The sequence below is a fragment of the Oryctolagus cuniculus genome, chromosome 1 (genome assembly GCF_964237555.1).
Source record: "Oryctolagus cuniculus chromosome 1, mOryCun1.1, whole genome shotgun sequence".
NCBI lineage: Eukaryota > Metazoa > Chordata > Mammalia > Lagomorpha > Leporidae > Oryctolagus > Oryctolagus cuniculus.
Genome location: NC_091432.1, coordinates 119,801,480 through 119,817,351, shown reverse-complemented (window position 1 = coordinate 119,817,351; position 15,872 = coordinate 119,801,480). Strand labels below are relative to the sequence as shown.

Genomic DNA, 15,872 nt, shown 5'->3' with positions numbered 1-15,872 from the left:
GCGCCCGTATGGGATGCCCATGCTTCAGGCCAGGGTGTTAACCCGCTGTGCCACAGCACTAGCCCCAAGGGACTTTTCTTAAATCTATTCCCAGTTACACCAAAGGAAAAGTTCTACTTGGGACAGGGGCTGAACAGAGGAAGTGATTCATCCCCTTAAAGATCACCCCCAATTAGGCCAAGACCAGTTCATGGTGGACTAAGTTAAATATGTCCACCTTCACCACCTCCACAAGGAAGTTCAGGAACCAACACTCTGTTAGTGGATTGGAAAGTCTATTCCTGGGGGCTGGCACTGTGGTGTAGTAGGTTAAGCCTCCGACTGTGCTGCTGACATTCCATATGGGCACCGGTTCAAGTCCTGGTTGCTCCACTGCTAATCCAGCTCCTTGCTAATGTACCTGGGAAAGCAGTGGAAGATGGCCCAAGTGCTTGGGCCCCTGCACCCACGTGGGAGATCTGGATGAAACTCATGGTTCTTGGCTTCAGATTGGCCCAGCTCCAGCCATTGTAATCATTTGGGGAGTGAATCAGTAGATGGAAGATTCTCTGTCTCTCTCTCTCTCTTTCTCTCTCTCTCTCTCTCTGTAATTTTACCTCTTAAAAGTCTATGCCTGACACCATCAGGCACTGCGTTTCCCGGATACACTGAAAGGTGGCAAATAGAGAACAAGGGATGTAGATACAGATTTGGGAATTTCAAAAACAGAATTTCCAGATAAGGACTTCTACCTGGGTTTTGACTGTTTCTCTAGCTCTCCTGCCATGCAAAAGGGCTACATCATGCAGCATAAAGCCAGAGAGAAAAGAGGACATGGAACTGGAGGGCACCCCCCTACCACACTCCACCTCGGACTCTTCTCAAGGAGAGCAGCTCTGGGCTTAGTAAGGAGAGAGACACATTTTTCGCAAATGAAGACACTGGGCAAGTGTTAAAGTCGGAGATGTACGTAAACAGTATTTTGAGAAGCCTCAGAATAATAGATGGTTCTGGAATAGTTTAGTTCAGTAATTCCAACTTTGATCCCCTACGGCTGTTTCAACATCTGAGCCTTCTCTCATTCTTTCCACCCAACTCCACCCTCCCAAGTCCTGCAAAGCTCTTGGGAGTAAGCAAGTCTCTGTGGAGGGGCTGGTGTATTTCAAATTGCATCTTCCCTGGGAACCAGAAATGGGGCAAGAAGTAGGTCTCGCTTCCCCAGGTCCGTTTCTTGCCCTAAAGACTTCTGTCAAACTCCCCCGCACTCCCGACACTGGGGTCTCTCCCGCCTGCCTCCCACTCTGCAGCTTCCTGAAGTACAGCCTTGAAATACACGTGGGCTTGCGCTCCCGTTGCTGTGGCCCGTCAGCTGTCGCCCCTCGAGATCTCCTGGCAGCTCGTGGTCACTGCCAGCATGGGAGACACCATCCTATTTCATACCGCTAGCCTGGGAAAAGAGCAACATTCAAAACTTGAAGGATGGTTTCAACCAGAGGCACGGTGCTTTCGCGCCATCATAAAGTCAGAAATCCTAAGTTAAACCTTTGTAACTGGGGGACCACCTAGCTATCCCTCCTTAAAATTTTAATTTGGAAGGTCTGATTTCCTGGAACCATGAATGTAGAGTTTAAGGGTGCTCAAGACTAACAGTTTTCTTAAGCTGTAATTAAGACTTCAGTAAGGAAGGCTGGAGGGCTTATGTCTCAGCCTTTGTTTAGGGACTTAGGGTAAGCCACATGCCATTGAAATGCATGATGCAATGGATACTGTCTCCCCAGAGACCACTTTCTCCAAGAACCCCTAAAGATGTCCAACTTCAGCTTGAAAACCGCTGCTACCCATCTCTTTGAACTCACTGCTCCTCTTCTGATTATGCAATGTGAGCTTGAGTCATTCCACTGTCCTACCGGCCCCTATGTAGCTCAGCAGGTGACTGGAAGACAAAGACTTTTCCGCGAAGGATAAGCATTTGGCCCCACGAACCCATCTCACCGGGGTGATGCGCTCTCTATTTTCCCACCATGCCCTGACAAACACATATCCCAGTCTATGCTACTTTACAGTCTACAAAATGTCTTCACGATCATATTCCTGTCAGCTCCTAACGTCCTCACTGTGAGACAGGCAGGCGCGATCACTATTTCCAGGAGGGGAAGCAGAGGTTTTTCGGCTCATTAAAGCAAAGCCGCGAGTAGGAGGCATGATCCAACCGTCCACGTTTTGTGTGCACTACACCTGCCTGCCTCCCAGACAGAACTCTGTAAGCTCCAGGTTCTCGTAGTCTCGGGAGGAAAGCAGCTGAAAGTACTTAGGTCCTAGGCAAGTGTAAGTAAAAGCCTACAGGGTGCCAAATTAAGGCACCCATGTGACACCAATACACAATAGCATTTAAATGTGTCCCCTGGGCTAAAGACCTCCGCTCTCGGCCTGGCCGACAGGTGGAGAGGAGGAGACACGTGCAGCGTCTCTGTCGGGCGGCGCAGAGCTCTCCAGTCGCCTAGAAAGTGAGGTCGGCTTCACCCCGGCTTTTGCAAGGGACTCAAAGCAGGTCATACGAGAGGAGGGGCGCAGAAGGGCACCCGCACACCGGGGGAGGCGGCGCGCCCCGCGTGCAAGACCCGCGCGCAGCGGCGACGCCCCCAGCCCACCCGACGCCCGGCCTCCCTCGGCAACAGTCGCCAGCCTCCGAGCTGGTTGCCAAGCCAGGCGCCGGCGCCAGAGTCCCAAGAGGCCCCCGCGGGCGTGCCCGGCCTCTCCCGCGACGCATGCGCGGCTCCGCCCCCGGCGAGCAGAGCCGAGCCGAGCGCGCGGTTCCTCCCGCGGCGCCCACCCGCCCGCTAGAGGAAGCTGCGCGTGCGCCTAATTAGCACGGCTCAAGGGCACGCGGATTAAGAAGAGCTGTACACGCAGAGCCGACCGTGGCGTTGAAAGAGGCCAATGAGCTCATCCTGGAGTCTAGACGGCTAGAGCAGTGATTCTGGGTGCTTGTTAAAATTCCAAATTCCTGGGCCCCATCCCCAGCGGCCTGGGGAGGAGCCAGCAGTCTCCATTCTGAAATCACCCCAGATAGCCCCTGTTGGCTGGCGCAACCCTCCAGTTTCAGGGCATGCAGGGATGGGGGCCTATTCGAGGAGAAGCAGTTGGCCCAAGATGGTGCGGAATTAAGAGGCAGAACTCAGCCGTCCTGCTTCCACCCAGCCGGCCCTCTTTTCAGGGCAAAGCTTAATCAGTACCAGGCAGGCTGGCAGGCAGCTCCTCCACATTGGTTGGGCTCACTGAAGGCTGAGCCTCTTTCCCAGAACACCAAAGAACCCCATCCAACAATCCCACACCAAAGCTCCACTCCCAGCTCCGACCCTGTGCCAGTATGGCCTCAAACTGGAACACCCTGGAGAAAGCAATGCCTGCCCCCCTACCCCCACCCTGGCCACACACACACACACACACACACACTCTTCTCTGCAGGTGATCACAGGGGCTTACTGCATATGGAATCACCAACAGCGCCCAAGGCTAATGTGAAATGCTGGTGTCTGCGTGTGCATGCGTGCGTGCGTGTGTGTGCAGTTGGAGGGCTGACCTGTTCCTTTGTGTTGGATTCTGGCTCAAGTTTAGGCACGTTTAGTAACAGACGGTGGCCTCGGTCCAAGACAGCTGGAGCATGTATGGAGACAGCCACTTTGAATAGCCCTGGATGGGGAGAAGGACACTCCCTCACATACTCTCCCCTAAGAACCTGGGGCCAGCAGAGCTGACAGTCTCCTGCCCCCACCCCAACCAACACACACTCCCACCTCTGTCGGGGTCAGGACAAACTGTGGAAGACAGAGGAGAGGTCCTGGGGGCTTTCAGAGCCCCCCTTCCCCAGGGAGAGAGCAGCCAGCCAAGCGTTGGCCTCAGAGAGAGCAGGCAATGCCCTCTCTGGGAAAGTCCTTGGGACTGTGTGGGATGAGGTCGTGTGTTCGCCAAGCCACTCCAGCACTGTGGAGACCCGGGTCATCCTCCTCCTTCCCTCTCAAATCGCTGCCCCTCTTTATCCGCCCTGTCCCAGCCTGGCTTGTCTCAAACTCACAAGGCTGCGACTCTTTCCGAGAAAGCCAGGAACACAGCTGCGAGTCTCATTCCCCATAGGGGACTTCCAGCTCTCCCTGCTGGCTCCAGATGTAAAGGAACAGCTGTGGGAGTGGCAGGAGGCCCAGTTGGCAGCCAAGGCGGGAGACAGGCAAACGGCAGGGCTGTTCGAAGTCTAGACCCGGGACAGAAACCACCCTGTCCCGCAGCCTGGCCACTGGCTGGGGGACTCTGCCAGATCCTCCGACACTGCCCTCCAGCCCTGCCCACACCCATGCTGACAGTCCAGGCCTTCCGTAAACTCCATTATTATTCCCACTGGATCTGAGAAGGAAAACTTGGCTTTCTTTGTCCGTCCCCACCTCTGAGCTTGAAAGACACACCTCCCGGCACGAGATTCAGATAAGTGAAGCTTGGGAAGCCAGAAAGACGGGCAAGGATTCTGCCCCTCCCATGGGGCATCTTTTAGTCCCCAGCCTCTCTGGGAAGGAAACCAGGAGGCAGGACACCAGGCTGGGTATCTGCAGACAGCGATGCGCTGGGCACCACGTGCTTGCCCACTGTGCCAGAGAGATGATGCACGGCCGGGCACCAGGCACCGCACTTGACAGTAAGCATTCCACGAATGGCCCTGCCCGGCTCTGATGGGCCTGCCACCGCCACACCCCCATCAGCATCCTCCCTGATCTGAAAGAACACAGGCCTCACCTCTGCTTCCGTTTTAGGAAAAATAGTTTAATGATAGGTTTGAAACCTCTTTTCTAGGTGAGGTCCCTTTCTGGATAGAACCCCCATACCAGTGCTTTTCCCAAGCCTGTTGGGAGGTAGCAGCCGCTCTCTGGAGGGCACCCACCCACCCCAGACGCCCCTGCCCCCCTGGGAGGCTGGCTCTGGGTGGGCTTTGGTGGGCTCATGACTTAGGTTTTTATAAAAAGTGGGTGGAGCACTGTGCTGTGCCCCTCTTCTGATGCCGTGGGACCAGCCCACAGCGCTTTCCTACCCCGTACTTAAATAGCCCATTAAATAATCTCTTGGTGCTGGCAGAGAGAGGCTGCCACAGCAATAAGCCCCCTGCCTTGGCCAGGCTCCCACGGCCACAGGGCCATCACCCTGACCGGGGATGGACTCCACAGCAGCAGCCAGGGACATGGCCTGAGGTCAGGCCTGGCCAGGCTCGGGACTCCCTCCCCAAATGGGGAAGTCGAGTTCAAGTGGTCCTGCGGGCCCCAGGCGCCCCACAGCCATGGACGGGGTGCCCCTGGGAGCGGCGTGGGCCACCGACGGGTTACAGTCCTTGCCCAGGTCAGAAGTACGTGAGGTTCTTGACGGCTCCAATTTCTAGCATCCGCTTGATAGCCAGGGCCTCTTGGGACACGTTGTGGCCTGACCCCTGTGAAGACAGCCAGGGAGGCAAATTGAAGGATGCCAGGGGACCTCTCTGCCCTTCCCCTCGCCCCACACCTCTTGGGAGCTCCCTCCCCTGTGCTGGCTCCTGGAAGAAAGAATCCGAGAGGCAGAATACGGGGCACCTGGATGCCTCAGTTCCAGTCCTGACTCTGGATGGCTTCACGGGGAGCGCCTCGGGGACCCCAGCATACTTCTCTGTTGCCCAGTGAGCCCGCCAGGCCCCCAGGCCCATCTGCCCACCCCGATCGTGGGCGGGGCCACTTACCGCCATGGACTTGAGTGTGATCTGCTCATAGTAGTGGATGGTCTGCTTCTTGTTGTAGGCATCCGGGTAGCCAAAGCCGGCGATATGCACCAGGTCGCAGAGGTGGAGGGCCAGCGTGATGGCCAGCAGGCCTGTGGTGGGCTTCTGAGGAGCAGGGGCAGGAAGGTGTCAGAGCAGCGTGCTCCTCCCCCAGGGCCAGGGCTGGCGCTCTGCGGGGGAGCTGCCTGCAGCCCTGGAAGTGCTCCACCAGGATGGCCACGTGCCCACTGAGCACCTGGCTGGATCACTTTATTAAACTGTAAGGAGCTGCACCTTAAGTGTCAACAGCCACACGTGGCTGGCATTGTGGCATAGCAGGCTAAGCCTCCATCTGCAGCGCCAGCATCCCATATGGGCGCTGGTTCCAGTCCTGGCTGCTCCACTTCTGATCCGGCTCTCTGCTAATGCACCTGGGAAAGCAGCAGAAGATGGCCCAAGTGCTTGAGCCCCTGCACTCATGTGGGAGACCTGGATGGAGCTCCTGGCTCCTGGCTTTGTCCTGCCCCAGCCCTGGCTGTTGCAGCCATTTGGGGAGTGAACCAGTGGATGGAAGATCTCTGTCTCTCTCTCTCTCTCTGCTTCTCTTTGTATCTCTGCTTTTTAACAAATAAATACATCTTTAAAAAAAAAAAAAGCCCACCCACCCTGCCCAGGAAGTGGTCCCAGACTGGCAGTAGGCAGCCACAGGGTGGGCATCTACAGCTGAGGAGGGCGAGGTTGGCCAGGTGAAACTGTCAGACTGCCCATCCCTGAGGAGGAATGAGGGGCGGGGGAAGCAGGGTCCCCATCACAGCCCGAAGCGGGGTGGGGTAAGGCCTTGCTGTCCCCAGTTTGAAGAAGGGGAGGGCCAGTGAGCATCGAGCCCCCAGGTCTTCTGAATGAGGTGAGGTTCTTCAGACGGGAGGGATGATCCCTTCCCTTCCCTTGAGGGAGTTGCTTAATATTTGTAAGCCTCAGTTTTCTCATCTGTAAGATGGGGCTAACAAAGTACCTACTGTCGAGTGTTTTTTAAAGGCTGGATGAGATAATGTATTGTGTGCGGTCAGAAATTCTAAGGGCGGGCCTCTTAACACTCGCTTTCACCTAGCATCCCTTTGGAGCTCTGCTGTCTTCTCATTTTCCACTCCCTGCCTGGGCCTTGTGTTCACACTGGTTGCTTTAACCACCCTGGACCCCAGTGGAAGCACACTGCCCTTGCCTGCTAGCCATCTCTGCCTGGGCGCAAGCCCCTTATCTCACCAGCCTCCTCTTCTTCCCTGTGGTCTCTGTGTGTGATGCACATGATACCATCCACCCAGCTGCCCAAGCTAGAAACCCAGAACTGGTCATAAATCTCTCAGTGCCACCCACACAACACAGGCGACAGAAGAGCATCGCCAATGGCACTGGCCCTTTTATTGCCTCCTCCTGTGGCAACCCAGGAGGAGGGTGGAGTCTATTACATTGTGTATGTCACATGGACACAGTGTCAACTGTAAGAGGGGCGACTGTCCTGACAAGCTTGGCCCAATCAGCTGCACCTTTTAAGTGTGGGTGTCAAGGTCAGAGATGGAGGAAGTCAGAGATTTGTGGCACAAGGAGAATTCATCACACTGTCCTTGCCTTGAAGATGAAGGGTACTGTGTGGCAAGGCAGGCAGGCAGCCTCCAAGAGCTGAGAGTCCCCACTTAGCCCAGGCTGACAGCCAGCAAGGAAACGGGGACCTCAATCCCACAACCACAAGTGCTAAATTCTTTCAACAGTACCACTGAGCTTAGATGAGGCCTGTGCTGTGATGCAGAGGGTTAAGCTAGCACTTGTGATCCTGGTTCAAATCCCAGCTGCACCGTTTCTGACCCAGCTCGCTGCAAATGTACCTGGGAAAGCAGTGGAAGAAAAGTGCTTGGGTTCCTGCACTTCATGTGGGAGACCTGGATGGAGTTCCAGGCCCTTGGCATCAACCTGGCTCAGACTTAGTCATTGTAGCCATCTGGGGAGTGAACCAGCAGATGGGAGATGGATCTCTACTCTCCTTCTGACCCCACATGTGTGTGTGTGTCCCTTACTCTGCCACTCTGCCTTTCAAATAAATAAATCTTGGGGGGGAAAAAAAAAGAATGAGGTTGGAGGGCGGGTGTTTGGCACAATGTTTAAATCACTGCTTGCGACTCCTGCTTCTATATCAGAGTCCTTGGTTGGAGTTCAAGCTACTCTGCATATGATCCAGCTTCCTGCTAATGTGCACTTCGGGAGGCAGCAAATGACAGCTCAAGTATTGGGCCCTGACACCCATGTGGGAGGCCTGGATGGAGTCCCAGGCTCCTGGCTTTGGCCTGACCCAGCCTTGGCTGTGGTGGGCATCTGGGGAGTGAACCAGTGGATGAAAGGTCTTGCTCCATCTGTCTTGGTCTCACTGCCTGCCTCCCTCCCTTCCTTTATTCTTTAAGACTGATTGATTTATTTGAAGGCAGAGAGAAGGAAAGACAGAGAGACAGAGAGATCTTCCATCTGCTGGTTCACTCCCCAAACAGCCACAAGATTCAGGACCAGGCTAGATCAAAGCCAGGAGTCAGGAGCTTGTTCTGGGTCTCCTACATGGGTGGCAGGGGCCCAGGTACTTGGGCCATCTTTGCTATTTTTCCAGGCCTCTAGCAGGGAGCTGGATTGGAAGTGGAGCAGCTGGGACAGAAAGTGGTGCCCATAAGGGATGCCGGCATCGCAGGCAACGGCTTAACCGGCTATGCCACAACACTGGCCCCCTCTCTGCCTTTCAAATAAAATGAAAATAAATTAAAAAAATTTTAAAAGTATAGCTTCCCCTTGCATCTGCTGGTCTTCAGAGGGAAACTCTATTCTTGTGATCAGCCTTATGATACTGTAGACAAGAACCTTCAGGCCTATGAGTCAACATGGGTATTATTTTCCACCTCTAACTTTGTGGCCTTGGACAGATAAGGACAGAAACTAATACAATGTGACAAGTGCTTATGAAGTCCTTCCCACTGCCGGGACTGGGTGTAGGTCCTGAACTTCTCTTCCCTTCCTCCCCAGCCTTCGCGTTGACACCCTGCCTGACCCATACAACTCCTTGTTGTCCTCAATGCCACTCGCAAACAGCATGACTCAGTACGGAGGAGCCCTTTGGTCTTGCCAAAGGGCCCACCATTCCCCTTCCAGACAGGCTGCCTTCCAGACAGCCCTCAGCAGAGCTGTGCCCCTTCCTCTGCCACCCCACAGCATTCGGAACAGTTTTGGCTTCTCATTCCTCCATAGGGCAACCTGCGTGTTTATTCTGCTAGAATGAATTTCCTAAAGGCAAAGACTACATCTCGCTCACCAAGCATGCAGATGTGGGCAGTCATAAAAGCAGGCAATCAACATAGGAAGTTGAAAAACAATAGATACTGAGTAAAGAATGAAATTGTCTATTCTGAATTCGACACATATTTATTGAGCAGGCACTGTGTACCAACCTCTGTGATAGGCATTGTGCTTAGTTATCTCTTTATAAAAGGCCAGCATGAATATTAGCCCCACCACAGTGACAAGCGAACCGAGGCTCAAAGTGGCTGACGTGCCAACGCCACCCAGGAAGGAGCACAGCCCAGAGTCTTCGCTAAGTCTGCCGCTTTCCCTCCTTGTGCACGCCTCCACCGAGCCCCCAAGAGCTTCCCAGACATGGGTGGAAGTACTTGAGAAGCTGCAAGGTGGAATAAAACCCACCTGCGGAAGACCACCAGGGCACTGAGTGCTGAAATCAAAACCATAACTCACAAAACTGTACCGTGACTCCCCAGATCAACACATGGCACCAAGCCATGACACACAAGACTGAAGGTTCAGGGCAGAGTTTTTAACTCAATTGGACCAATGTGTTCCCAGATAAGATCACAGACTAAGTGTCTGATGGCAATGCTACACAGGCCCAAGCTGTTCCAAAGACAGGTCCACTGGCTGTTCCAGCAACTCCCTAGCACCTGCTAAAACCATCCTGGAACTCCAGCCCCCAAGCTCAGTGCAGAACCTCTGTCACTCCCCTCTATGGTAATGCCCAGGATTCTCCCCCAGCACCAACAGTGCCCTTGCTGCAGATAAGAAACCTCACTTTAGTGTCAGGCGTGTCTGTGGGAACCAAATGTGAGCCACTGTGCCTGTTTCTCTCTCCCACTCCCAGAGGGGGTCCTCCATGGCTTCCCACTCCAGGACCCCAGCCCTCGGGCCATCACCTGCTTGATCCTGCGTGGCTGCTGCATGGGCAGGCTCAGCAGTTTGTCAGCGGTGATCTCCATGAAGAAGGGGTTGAGGATCCGAATCTGTTTGGGGTTGACGTCCCATATGAGGGGGGGCTGTTTCCAGAAACCCTTTCGCACCTAGGAGGATAGCGTTGGAAGACAGAGACGGGAGAGTGGGTGGAGACCTGTTTCTCAAGTCCACCAGCCCGTGACCCTCAGCCATGAGAGGGCTCCCAAGTGACGGTGGAGGCCCTCAGGGGTGCAGGGAGCAAAGGAGGGGCGGTGGAGCCTGCACCAGAGGAAGGCAGACCGGAGGGTAGTAGTCCAGCCACTGCCCACTCCTAAGGTCTCCCACACAGGCAGGAGAGGCTCATGTTTTAGGCTGTCTAAGCACTTGGCAAACTTGCCTGCTTGGATGACTCAGTCTCTGACCAGATAGCAAAGGGAAGGAAGGGACCCCATCTGTACGCCATCCGGGAGGGCAGGGGCCCCACTGTCCCAGCCTGCCCCTCCCACAAGCCTCCCTGCCTCACAGGGCTCCTCTGCCCCCACGTCTCTCTCAGGAGGCACACATTCCGCAAGCTTTCCTGTCCCACATGGCTCTTGGGCGTGGGGTGCCCTTGGCTGCCGTGTCTAACTCCTACAGTGTCCCGGTCCCGATGCTGACCTCCTGGGAAGCCTGCAGGCTGACCGACGGGCACCTACTCCGTGTCCTCCCCTCCCCCGCCAGCTCTGCAGACCTGCAGGACTAAGGTCCCGACTCCACAGTGTCCCCGTCCCCAGGCCTCATCGCCTAAGCCGTCCCCCCCACCTACCCGTCTCTTATCGCTCAGGATGGTCTCAATCCAGTGGAAGTCCATTGCCTTGAAAGCCACAAGGACCAAGAGTGTGTCCGGGTTGTTTTCCACTTTGGGGTCAAAGTGGGCAGATTCGGGGTAGAAGAGACGCATGGTGGTCTTGGAGCCCACGTCACCCTCATAGCCAGCCACTGGGGCATTGTTCAATCTGGTGGGGAGAGGAAGATGCCGTCACGGGAGCCCCTGGGCCTGTCTGCAGGGCCCTGTCTGGGATGTCAGATGCCAGTCACACACCTGATGACCACGTCATACTTGTCGATGGTGTCTCCCAGCGAGCTGTTGCGGAGCCGGCTGCCGTTCCCCACCACCACGCAGCGGCGGCACTTGAGACTGTCACAGGGAGAGGAGCAGTCAAGGCCAGCAAGAGCCCTGCACCTGCCCAGGCCCGTCTCAGGATGGCTCCCCAGGCTGCCCCTCGGGCCCCCTCCTCGTGGAGCACACAGCGCCAAGGGGTACTACTATGGCCACTTTGGTTTTGCAGCCCTGGGCCTTAAAAAGAGACTGAGCAGAGCAGGCAGAGGGAGGAGAAGGAGGGGAAGGACCAACCAGAAACCCCACTACCCAGCCCCCTTGCCTGCTGCCTGCCTGTTGCCATGGTGATTCTTGTCTGTTCTGACACCCGGATGCCCAGGCCAGATTGCCGTGGGGATCCGTGTACCTGTAGCCCCTGGAGACAGGCAGGCTGGGAGGGAGGTTAAATTGGCCCCAAGAGACCAGCGGCTGGAAGGCTCAGGGGGGTGGCGCTGGGCCGAGATGATTTCACATTGGGGCAGGAAGAGGAGAAGGGCCAGAGCTCAGCAGGAGGTGGCAGGGGGGATGGTATCCTTACCTCTGGATGCTGTCGGGTATGGAGTAGCTAGTGATGGCCAGGACCCGGAGGAGCAGGTCTTCTACAGGAAGATTGGAGGCAAGGGCCTGAGCCTGCAGTTTGTACTCTAAAGGCTACACCCTGACCCCCTCCACTCCTCCCCCGACCCCACAGAACAGGCAGCAGCACGGCCAAGGCGAGCCATTGCTCCTGCTGGGCCAGGCGGAACCTACCACTCCCCTTGGTCCCATAGGGCAGCTCATAGACAGATGGTGTCTTGACCCAGAAATAATCCTTAAGCTGCAGGAACACGGGCTGATCTTGGGAGTAACTGCACAGGTGGGGTGAGACGGGGATTACTCTTGATTCCAGAAGCAGGGGCAGGCCTCTGACTCATTCTAGAAGGCCCTTCCTGCCCTCACTGGCATCACTGAACCCATGCCCGGCAGCACGGTCCCCTCCCGCCAGCCAGCACTGAAGCCCCCATCCCGCGAACCTCTCTCTCCTAGCTGGCCTGCACCCCACTGCCCCAGCCCCTATCCTCCTGCACCTACTTGCCAAAGATCCTAGAGGCCTTCCGCTCTGCCTCGCCCTGTAGGCATGGTTCCTTCTTCTCTGGGATTGGAAAATAGAAACTGGAGACAGAAAAGGAGAGGAGACTGGAGCCTTGGTCAGACCACAGGGCCCTGGGGCCAGCATCCCACCTTCCCCTCTGACACCCAGGTTCAAAGCACTGCAGGGAGATTTGCAGGATGGCATTGTCCCGACATAAGTTCCACTTCCAACCCCAATCAAGGAGGGTCCAGCTCTTCCTGCTCCTGCACTCTCTGGGCATGCGCACCAGGGAGTCACTCAAGACCCCCATCCCCATTCAAGACCACCCCCATCTACCCTCACAGAAGGGTGGGGCCCTGCCCTGGCTCTCGAACCCTCCTGCCCCAAGCCCCCAGCCCTGGCAGGAACCAGTGGAAGGCCATAGAAGATGCACTCACAGCTCGATGTACCTGTCCTCTCGGGAGATGGAATACCACACCATGAGGACCAGGACCAGAGCCAGCATGGCCAGGAGCCTCCAGCCTGCAGGGCACATGCACAGAGGAGCTGGAGGCAGAAAGAGGCAGGTACAGCTCCAGTCTGCCTTCTCCCCTGCCCCATCCTAGCCCTCCCACAACCACCTCCAGCAGACCCCCGTCCCCATCCTCTCCTGGCCCTAAAGCAGGCCTTGGGTCTCCAGGTCCCCATCGCCCTCTAGGAGGAAGGGAGGAGCCCCCACCATTCCTGGATGCTGCAGAGGCTGGCTTCTGCAGACCCTCCATGCTGTGTGTGTGTGTGTGTGTGTGTGTGTGTGTGTGTGTGTGTTGAGGGCGAAGGGCTCCTGGCCGTACTCACGGGACTTGCTGATCATGTTTCTCAGCAGGTGGGCTTCCTGGGGGGAGCTGTCATCCCGGCTGCCTCGGGCCACCTAGGAGGTAGGAGGCACAGGTGTCTGTCCGGTCGGCTCCACAAACACTCTCACCTAGACCCAGAGCAGGACACACCCACGCCAGCCCCTTCCCTCCTCCAGGCAGCCAGCTGGGCCCTGCCCCAGAAAGGGAAACCAGGGCCCCAGCCCTCAAGGATTAGGTCCAAGCTGGACTCGCCTACTCGCGCTTCCTCTGTGTGGTCTCCGTTACCGACTTCTTCTCCATTTTGACGGAGAAGGGTCAGCTCCAGGGGGCAGATGGGGACCTCTACCCACTGGTGATCTGAAGGTCAAGCTAACTGTCCCAGGGCTTGATTCATGCTTCATTGATGTCCACCGGCTACACTCCCCAAGGCGTGCCCTCCTGTCCATTACCCATTTCCTGGGGCTCCAGCCAAGCTGCCTGTTCAGGCCACTGGCTGGGCCACACAGTGGCTCTCGTGGGGCCCCTCCAGCCTGTCTGGACTCTGATGTCTAAGTGCGCCACCCAGGACGTGAGCCGCGAGGGTCTGGGTGGCCAAGGAGGAGTCAGAGATGCTTCTAGTAAGGGCAAAGGCCAGCGAGGTCAGGACCAGGCAAAGGAAGTGGGGAGCTGCCCAGTGCCCTGCGCCGCCAGCTCAGCCAGGTCCATGCAGCTGAGTCCTGGCAGGGGGAGGCTCTGTGGCCTCCACAGCCACAGGAAGAGGCACAGGACACTAAGTGCCACGTTTTCCCGGCCATCAGCTGGCCATCTGCTAACCACACACATTCCGAAGCCCTGTCCCGGAGCCGGCCTGGGGTGGGCCTGTGACGGGCATGTCACCAGCTGCCCACGGGTGATCTCAGAATTGATCAAGGAAGGGAGGGAAGCACCAGGGCTGGGATCATCGGCGGATGCACAGAAAACCTTGGAGTATCTCTCAGGGGTGAGGGGCAGCATCGAGAGGAGCGCTGGTTTTATCCATCAAAGTCCTGAGCACCGTTCTGTCATGGAGTCAACACTCTGTCCCCCAACGAGGCATTCCCCAAGCTCCACTCCAAGCCCCAGAGGGGTTGGGGGCTGGCCCCGGCCGGTAGGTGACATAAACACTGGTGCACAAAGCAACAATCTGAGGAGTTAAACCTAAGGGTTTTTTATGGCTTTTGTTTTTTAAGGCAGAGAGATAGAACAAGAGAGATCTTCTATCCCTGGTTCAATCCTCAAATGTCAGCAACAGCCAGGGCTGGGCCAGACAGAAACCAAAAGTCCGGAACTTAATCTGGATTTCTCACTTGGCTGGCAGGGATCAAGTATTGAGTCATCACCTGCTGCCTCCCAGGGTGTGTATTCCCAGGAAGCTGGGGGCCGGTGCTGTGGTTAACGCCCTGGCCTTGAAATGCCAGCATCCCATATGGGTGCTGGTTCGAGCCCTGGCTGCTCCACTTCTGATCCAGCTCTCTGCTATGGCCTGGGAAAGCAGTAGAAGATGGCCCGAGTCCTTGGGCCCCTGCACCCGCGTGGGAGACCTGGAAGAAACTCCTTGCTCCTGGCTTCAAGTCAGCACGGTTTCAGCCATTGCAGCCAACTGGGGAGTGAACCATCGGATGGAAGACCTCTCTCTCTTTCTGCCTCTCCTCTCTCGGTGTAACTCTGACTTTCAAATAAATAAATAAATCTTTAAAAAATCAAAACAAGACAAAAAAAAAAAAAAACAGGAAGCTGGAGTCGGAAGCACAGCTGGGACTCAAATCCAGGCACTCTCTCTTAACAGGGGTTTTAACTGTTGCACCAAATGTCTGTGCCAGCCCACTCTTCCAGCGGAACTTTAAAAAATTTAAGAAGAATGAAAAAAAAATGCATGCATTTCAAAATTTTTTGCAACAAAATAAACTGACCTTTTCTTTCCATTTTCCACAAGTTTTTGGAAGTAGCCTCTTATACTGGGACCTGGGCCCCAAGATTTTTATCTAATTGGTTAGGAGAAGGGCCTGGGCATGAGCAGTAAACAGCAAACAAAATAAACAACAACAAAATGCACCCTCTCTGTGATTCTGACACTCAGCCAGATGGAAGCCACTACCCCAGAGCCCGCTCCACAGCAGCCGAAACACAGACTCAGTCCCTTGTAGGATGGACCGGGTCGGGTAAGAGACTTTGACATGCAGACGTGAGCAGCGTGGACCAGTCCCAAGCCACAGGACAGCTAGCCCTTCCCAGGGCTCTTTCTAGAACAGTTCTGTGTTGCATGTCTTTATTCCAAAACCATGTTGCTACTGGACTACACTCACTGGCCAGTCCTAGGACATGGGCCAAGGTACCCTATCTGGGAGCCACTGAACCTATGCCCCTGTTGGTCAAGTCCAGCCAAGAGCACTGCTCAGTGGCCCTGGGTCCTCCAGGGGCTCAGTCTCACTGGGCTAGCTGCTCCTCGGGACAGTGCAGCCTTCTGGCTGTCCCCCCAATGTGGGCCTAGCCCCTGGGTATAGAAAAAGGTGAGAGAAGAGTCACAGTAGGGTGCCTGGGCATCAAAGTCACACCTGATGCATTCCTGTCTGAGTGTACCAGCCTCTGCCTGTGACCAGCTGCCGAGACGACTGGCTCACCCAACCTGCTGGGCAGAGCTGAGCCCAGGCAGAAAGTGGTCTGCCCTCTTGGTGCTCTGCCAAGAACCCTGGCTGAAGTGAGCCGGTGGATGCCTGCCAGGGAACTCGCCCCAGGGCAGAACGGGGGCCACAGGGTGAAGAAGTAAGGCCTAGTGGGAGTGGGAACCCTGCCTCAAGCTGTACCACAGCTCAGCCTGAGCCCCTGGACCCA

General features: G+C 56.0%; 1 protein-coding gene across 21 annotated transcripts in view; it reads right to left on the bottom strand.

The window, feature by feature from the left end:
- Window positions 1-4,764: 4,764 nt before the first annotated feature.
- ST3GAL4 (ST3 beta-galactoside alpha-2,3-sialyltransferase 4) overlaps window positions 4,765-15,872 on the bottom strand; it is a 39,551-nt gene continuing 28,443 nt past the window's right edge. For 5 of the 21 annotated variants that reach the window (XM_070073308.1, XM_070073159.1, XM_070072493.1 and 2 more), the window contains 10 exons: window positions 13,027-13,099; window positions 12,630-12,714; window positions 12,192-12,272; window positions 11,871-11,968; window positions 11,659-11,719; window positions 11,064-11,159; window positions 10,788-10,977; window positions 9,967-10,110; window positions 5,723-5,866; window positions 4,765-5,440 (listed from right to left, as the gene is read on the bottom strand). In XM_070073308.1, coding sequence (XP_069929409.1) covers window positions 5,354-5,440; window positions 5,723-5,866; window positions 9,967-10,110; window positions 10,788-10,977; window positions 11,064-11,159; window positions 11,659-11,719; window positions 11,871-11,968; window positions 12,192-12,272; window positions 12,630-12,714; window positions 13,027-13,042 — 1,002 coding nt within the window. In that variant the 5' untranslated portion in view covers window positions 13,043-13,099 and the 3' untranslated portion in view covers window positions 4,765-5,353. 21 annotated transcript variants of the gene reach the window in all.